Here is a 7,196-nt window from a genome sequence, read left to right as displayed (position 1 = left end):
TCTCCTTTGCCCTCAGTGGGCCCCGTTTGCAGAGGAAGTAAGTTTCCCACAGTGAAGTCCTTTGTCCAGACTCAACTGGTCAGTGGCCAAGCGATTACCCAGGATTGTGCCGCTTAACTTGGCCTCCCTTTTGCTCTGTGGATGGTCATCAGAAGCCTCACAATATGGCTTGAACACCCCGCCCCCCTCCACTGTCAATCAGACCACTGAGGACAGTTTAGCAGGAAAATCCTGCCGGTTTGTCCTGGGGCAAAGGCTGCTGCCGCGGCCACTCCCCTTCGCTGCTCACACACCAGGGCTCCCGCGGCTTCCCTGCTTCTGTCAGCTCCTGACCCAGCACAGCCAGGCTGGCTTCCCGGCTCTGCCGCCTCCGGGACCCCAGCTCCCTCCCCTGTGAGTGAGAATGACCGGTCACCCCATGCAGTGGGCGAGGAATCAGAGACGCCCATCAGCCCTGTCGTGGCTTATGAAGGACTTGGATCTGCTGGCCATGGGCTTGGGTGACCCACCACCCACACCCCAGCCGGGTCGAGATTGAAAGCAGTGGCGTGGGTTTCTCCCTGCTCATCCCGTTGCACCTGCCACTCATTTCACCTGCATTGGCTGGGCAGCTGGGTTGGATTTTATGTTTGGGGTTTTTACTGGGCAAAAACACACCTAAGCCATGGGCATAGGGATGGAGTAACCCAGAAGTAAGGGCGAGGCCTCTTTGGCCCCTGAGCATAGTCGCTGATAACCATTGAGGTGAAGAGTTCCTGCTTTAACCCCAAGGGCACCACGCCAGCAGCCAGGTGTCACCTGGAGCTAGTTAGAAGGCAGACTCTCAGGCCCCACCCACACCTGCTGCACCTGTCTGCGTGTTACCAAGGGTAATGATACAATTACATGAAAGTTTGCAAAGCTCTGTGCCCACCCCCCCCCCCCCATCACCCTGCACACAGCAGCCACACAGATACCCTCACCCCTTTAAACACCTGCAAATCACTAGGTGGGAGCAGGAGGTATGAGCAAGGCTCTGACCCGGGGCTTGCAGTTAGGGGCCCACCCGGCCTGCAGCTCTCCCCTCACCTGCTCACAGGTCTACATCTCCGAGATTGCCTACCCTGAAGTGCGGGGGCTGCTGGGCTCCTGTGTGCAGCTGATGGTCGTCACGGGCATCCTCCTGGCCTATCTGGCAGGTGAGAGTTTTCACATCTTCTCTTTTGATCCCTTTTAATGGCCACTTGGCCACTTTAAAGCCATGGAAACTGAAGTTCAGGAGAAGTCACAGGAGTTGCCTGAGGTTTCACAGCCAGCGCCCGAGGTGCTGGGTTCCCAGACCCCCTCCCTGAGGCCCCGGATAAGTCCCCGGAAGAGCTGACGAAGGTGCTCACCCTCCTGGGCAGAAGCCCATTCCCAGGGTCTGGGGAGAGCTGGCTGCTTAGGTCAGTGCCTCACTGTGCAGTGACAAACAGGATTCAAGGGGCAGCCGGGGCACCCCAACAATCTCCAGCCCAGGCGCTCGGGCCCAAGCATGTCTCCCTCAGAAACATCAGTACTGGATTTGCAGCGTGAAGGAGGCGGGTTCCGGGGGACCCTGAGGGTGGAGCTGGGGCCAGCAGAGAAGTGTTTGCACTAGAACTGGGTAGAAAGAGGGCGGGGCTCAGATCTGGCAGCCCGATCAGGGGAGGACCTCTGCCACTCACTGGCTGCGTGGCCTGGGCCTGCTCAGCCTCTGGGAGCTGCACTTGCCCTGTCTTCAGGTGGAGAAAACCCCATCTCGTCCAAGGCTGTTGAGGGTTTAATTAAATGACACACGAGAAGTGCCTGGCAGCAGGCCCCCAGTGAGAATTGTGTAGGGACGGCCCGAGAGCCATGGGGAGGGCAGGGAGCCTGGGGCTTTCGGGCCTGGTGGGTGTGGTGGGGCCTGGCTGTGTGCCCTGTGGGTCTTTATAATGGTCGATTTGCAGCTCTGTGATCTTTCTTTTTACCCACTTACCATCCTGACTGTAATTCAGAGTCCTGGCAGCAGTCTGGCTGCCGCGGGCCCAGTAGTGTGCACTCGCATTGACATTTGGAACAGACATGGGTGTCGAATTACCGCCACTTCCTGTGACTTTTGATCCTCTGGTGCTCAGTGAAAGGTCCCCCGCCCTGTCCTGCTTCGGCTGCAGGCGAACCAGCCTTGCCTGCCTCTTGGTGGCCTTCCAGAGGGTCTGCATGAGGACTCTGTGAGGACTGTGCATAGTTGTCCCCCCCCAAAATGTTACACAAATGGCCATGTCATAGCCATCATTACATAGCAAGGCCTCATTCTTTGTATAAGGCCTCATTCTTTGTATAATGGCTATGTACCTAATGTCCCCGTCATCACTTCTGCATTTCAACAATAACCACACTGTCAGTAACGGGCTGCAGAGGTAGGTAGGTGCCCACCCGTTAAGCTGAGCCCCTGGGCTGGTGAGGGGCACGCACTTGCCGAGAAAGCCCAGGCGGCTCACCCAGGCTCTGAATCTGCCCCATCCAGGCTGGATCCTGGAGTGGCGCTGGCTGGCCGTGCTGGGCTGTGTGCCCCCCTCCTTCATGCTGTTGCTCATGTGCTGTATGCCCGAGACCCCGCGCTTCCTGCTGACTCAGCACAAGCGCCAGGAAGCCCTGGCTGCCGTGCGGTTCCTGTGGGGCTCTGAGCAGGGCTGGGAAGAGCCCCCTGTCGGGGCTGAGCACCAGGTGAGGGGCTGGGAGGTGGAGCTGGGGGACGGGGTCAGGGAGGTATCACCCCTTTGCAGCCAGGGAGCCAGCACAAGCCGTTCTCGGGATGTAACTGCATGCATGCATGCGCGCGCACACACACACGCACACACCACACACGCACACATGTGGAGCCAGTGTTGTCCTGTGTGCCAGCAAGCAAAGGCCTGCTCAAGCCCCGCTCCTTGGCAGGGCCCAAGCCTTGGTCTCATTGAAGAAAATGGCCTGGCCGGGTCCCAGGGACATGCAGGGCGGACTTGAGGACTTGGTTTTTACGTGGGGGGTTGTAGGGCAGGGGTTGAAATCGAGTCTCTGCCACTTACCTGCCGGGTGACTGTCCCGTTGTCAAGCCTTAGTTTCTTCATGTAGAACAGGAGTCAGCACATGCTGCTGCGGAGCCAGCGGTGGTGGCGAGGACTCGGGCCGGCCCGAGGCTGGTGGGATTCTGGAGCCCCTGGCCCTCTGCCCATGTGCTCTCTCTGTGGGCCCCGCCCCCCCAACAAATCAGGAAGGGATGTACGGAGTGGGGACCTTTCACCTTACAAATGGGGAGGCCGTAGTGACGCGGAGAGTGACCCAGGAGAAGCTGAGGCTCCCTCCTTGGAGCAGGGCGCCCTGGGGAGAGGGCAGAGCAGCACTGACGCCCCTTCTGTCCAGCAGGGCTTCCAGCTGGCCCAGCTGAGGCGGCCCGGCATCTACAAGCCCTTCGCCATCGGCATCTTACTCATGGTCTTCCAGCAGCTGTCGGGGATCAACGCTGTCATGTTCTACGCAGAGACTATCTTTGAGGAGGCCAAGTTCAAGGTAAAGAGGCCTCTGCCTCATGCAGATGCCACTCGGGTGTGGCCTTGTCCCCGGGCCTCTGCCTGACCCGCCTCTGCCCATCTCCCCAGGACAGCAGCCTGGCCTCCGTCATCGTGGGCGTCATCCAGGTGCTGTTCACGGCCGGGGCGGCCCTGGTCATGGACAGAGCCGGGCGGCGGCTGCTCCTGGCCTTGTCAGGTGAGGCCCGAGGGCTCAGCCCTGTGCGAGTGGTGACCCCGGCCAGGCTCCCACTGCAGGTTGGAGGGTCTGTGTCAAGGCCACTGTGTTGTGGGAGGAAGAGGACAAGTGTCCCTGAGAAGACTGAGATTTAACGGGAGCGCTCGCTGCAGGCCAGGCCTGTGCTCACGGCATCACCACCTCACACTGTAACCTGGCAATGAACCTGCAAGGAAGGTGCCACTGGGCCCCAGCTGACAATGAGGAAACGGAGGGCCCTGGAGGGGAAGTGACTTGACCTCTCTGAACCTCGGTTTCCCTCTGAAATGGGGGTAACGGGGCCAGTGGGAGGCTCGGGAGCCCCTCTGCGTGCTGAGTGGTGCTGCTCAGTCAGGGCTTTGGGGTGCTGCTCACTGCCCCTCCGAGGTGTCCAGGCCACTTGGCTGTGGCCACACTGGGCTGAGACTCCTGCCTCGGGAGCCACATGCCCAGGCTCCGGGCCGCTTCCCCCAGCGCCCTGCCCAGCGCCACCCTCCCCCGCAGGTGTGGTCATGGTGTTCAGCACCAGTGCCTTTGGCACCTACTTCAAGCTGACGCAGGGTACCCCCAGCAACTCCTCACACATCGACCTCCTGGCGCCCGTCTCCATGGAGCCTGCCGACCCCAGTGTAGGGCTGGCCTGGTTGGCGGTGGGCAGCATGTGCCTCTTCATTGCTGGTGAGAGGGGGCCTGTGGGGAGGTTGGGTGGGGACTGATGGGGACGCCCTGTCACTGCTGCACTCAGTGGCTCCCAGCAAGCCCAGGCCTCCCTGTCTCACCTGTCCATAGAGGTCCCAAGTCTGCGTTTATAGCTCTGGCCGCGTGCCCAGCACCCAGCTCAGCCCTTCTCCTCTCAGTCCCCCGTCAGCGCACTGAGTAGGCCCCATTGTTATCCCGAGCGTAAGAAGCAGAGGGCCTGGCCGACGACCTCACAACGGGAAGGCGCAGAGGGGGAGCCCAGCCTGGCACCCAGGCCCCTCCGCCCATTGGGCCGCCCAGCCAGGCTTCAGCCCCGGGGCCTGCGGGGGCCGAGGGGGCTGGTCCCTGTGGTGCTGACACCTGTCTTGTTCCCGAGGCTTTGCTGTGGGCTGGGGGCCCATCCCCTGGCTCCTCATGTCGGAGATCTTCCCTCTGCGTGTCAAGGGCGTGGCCACCGGTGTCTGTGTCCTCACCAACTGGCTCATGGCCTTTCTGGTGACAAAAGAGTTCAGCAGCCTCATGGTGAGTCCAGGCCCCGGCAGCCTCCCCTCCCGTCAGCAGAGAAGCTTGTAGATTGTTCTCTTCGCAGAAGACTCAGGGTCAATGAATGGCCTTCTGTGCAGGCTGCCCCGCCCCTCCCCCCCCCCCCCCCCCGGGGCACCAGCCGTCTGGGTCGGGGTGAGGGGAACCCAGGCCCGGACCACTCGGGAGCCCTCGGGCGGTCTTGGTGGAGGGCGGCAGGGCGGGGCTCCCCACTGGACAGTGAGGACACAGGGCGGGACGTCGGGCTCTGTGGGGAAGTTCTGGCTCCAACGCTGCCTGGCATTTCCCTGCTCTGTGCCTTGGTGTGCTGCTGACCTTCTCCGAACCAGCTTCCTTGGCGGAACATGGAGGAGGTGCCATACCTTCCTCTAGGGTTGATGGGAGCATCAGTTCAGTTCAACATTTTGCTACCTTTTCATGGATAGACTTGACAGACACGGCCCTGCCTAAGGGGCTTCCCAGCCAATGGCGGGATGGTGTTGGAGCAGATGGACAAGCATTTGCTCAGTCATTTGCCACCCCAGCCCCCAGGTCTCCTGGTACATACCACGTCCAGGCTGTTCATGGTGCCAGAGACAGCAAGGAATGAGATGGGCAGGGTCGCTTTAGGGCTGGGACAGCAGTGGACAGAGGTGGGAGAATAAACCAGGAGGCTGGGCTGGGGCCGGGATGCCCAGGGCTGGCCTGGAGTCTGTCCAAGGAGCGGGCCCATCAGGCAGCTGCCCAGGGAGGGACCGCTAGGGAGGGAGGGGCTGTGGTTCTGGGCTGGGAGGACGGACAAGCTCTGACCAAAGGGAACTGCTGTCTTCCCTGCCTGGGCCCTGAGTGCCTGTGTGTTCACACTGCCCATCTCACCTGCTGTTCACTCACCCATTCCCTCTGGTACCTCAGAGGGCAGGGCCAAAGCCAAGTGCACAGGGAAGGTCTGTGGCCTCTGGAGTCAGACCCCGGGGGGGGGGGAGGGGGAGAACCCAGCTGTCACTGGATCGTGCCTCTCTGACCCGGGGCAGCCACTTCATCACAGTGAGCCTGTTTCCCCAGCACACAACGTCCATCCATGGCCAGTGCTCGGCCTCCTCCACTGCCCGCGCCTGGGCAGCGCAGGCGGGTGGTCACGTGAGGGCTGTGCCTTCTCCGGTCACTGGCTCTTCCCCTCTCTCTGCAGGAGGTGCTCAGGCCCTATGGTGCTTTCTGGCTCGCCTCTGCCTTCTGCGTCGGCGGTGTCCTTTTCACTGTGTTCTGTGTCCCTGAAACCAAAGGAAAGACTTTGGAGCAAATCACAGCCCATTTTGAGGGGCGATGACAGTCCCTTCCCAGGAGTGGCTGCCCTCCTAGCTGGGACAGTTTGGGTTTCGGAGGGGACAGAAGCCTGCCTGTGACTTCGAGCTGGGCCTCAGCCAGAGCCCAGAGCCCCTGCCAGCCCCCAGGGAGCCAGGAGCCAGGACCTCGTCCTCCAGGTCCCTCCCTCCTGCTCAGCTCCCTACAGCCCCACGAGCCACGGGCATGAGGTTCCCAGTACCTGGGTCCAGTTCCCACCGTTGCTCTGAGACTGAGGAGGAGGGGACATCTCGGAGGGTCTTCAGTGCCCTGTGGCAGCCTCCATGTGCCCTCCCTGTCGTGATACGAAGCGACCGTGGAGGAGGGGACTCTTGGTTCCTCACTTTCTGGAGGAGGTGCTTTTGGAGGCTGGTGGTGGCCCATGGTCTCCTCACAGGAATGCATTTGTTGCCAAATAAAGACTTGACTCAGAAAGTCAGGTCCCAGCCTCTCTGAGCTGCAGTTGAGGAGGGCAGTTTCCTGTCCCATAAACCGGCCTCTGTACTCACTTCCCTGGTGTGCAGCCCCTGTGTGCACCCACCTTGGCACCATCTATTAAGCTATAAGGAGGCTGGAGAGCTGGGCATTGGTTCAGGGCAGAGCGGTGGGGAGAACAGGACGGGACCCCAGGGTTGGTTTCTGGAAGATCCTGCAGCAGCTCTCTGATTGCAGTAAAATGGGCCAAGTAACATGCAGGAAAGCTCTCAGCTTTAGCAAAGTGCAAATTCCTGGGGCCTTCCAGAAGCAAGGTCATGTCCAAGTGTAGGCTCATCTTCTGTGTGGACAACTGCACATCTACACTGTTGTTAGTGCTGCATGTGGCCACTGGCTGGGCCGAGAACCGCACTGTCATGTCAGCGAGTGTCCTGCAAATGCCAACTTGTTTAGCG

General features: G+C 60.9%; 1 protein-coding gene across 1 annotated transcript in view; it reads left to right on the top strand.

The window, feature by feature from the left end:
- Positions 1-6,745, top strand: part of SLC2A8 (solute carrier family 2 member 8) — a 7,756-nt gene extending 1,011 nt beyond the window's left edge. The window contains exons 3-10 of the mRNA XM_023743524.1: positions 473-548; positions 1,079-1,178; positions 2,507-2,706; positions 3,388-3,531; positions 3,621-3,729; positions 4,252-4,425; positions 4,823-4,968; positions 6,155-6,745. Of these exons, the coding sequence (XP_023599292.1) occupies positions 473-548; positions 1,079-1,178; positions 2,507-2,706; positions 3,388-3,531; positions 3,621-3,729; positions 4,252-4,425; positions 4,823-4,968; positions 6,155-6,292 (1,087 nt within the window). The 3' untranslated portion in view covers positions 6,293-6,745. The remainder of the gene's footprint in view (positions 1-472; positions 549-1,078; positions 1,179-2,506; positions 2,707-3,387; positions 3,532-3,620; positions 3,730-4,251; positions 4,426-4,822; positions 4,969-6,154) is intronic.
- Positions 6,746-7,196: the final 451 nt, after the last annotated feature.

Source organism: Myotis lucifugus, unplaced genomic scaffold (genome assembly GCF_000147115.1).
Source record: "Myotis lucifugus unplaced genomic scaffold, Myoluc2.0 scaffold_397, whole genome shotgun sequence".
NCBI classification, from domain to species: domain Eukaryota; kingdom Metazoa; phylum Chordata; class Mammalia; order Chiroptera; family Vespertilionidae; genus Myotis; species Myotis lucifugus.
The sequence above is the reverse complement of the archived record's forward strand: the minus strand, read 5'-3'. Positions and strand labels throughout refer to the sequence as shown.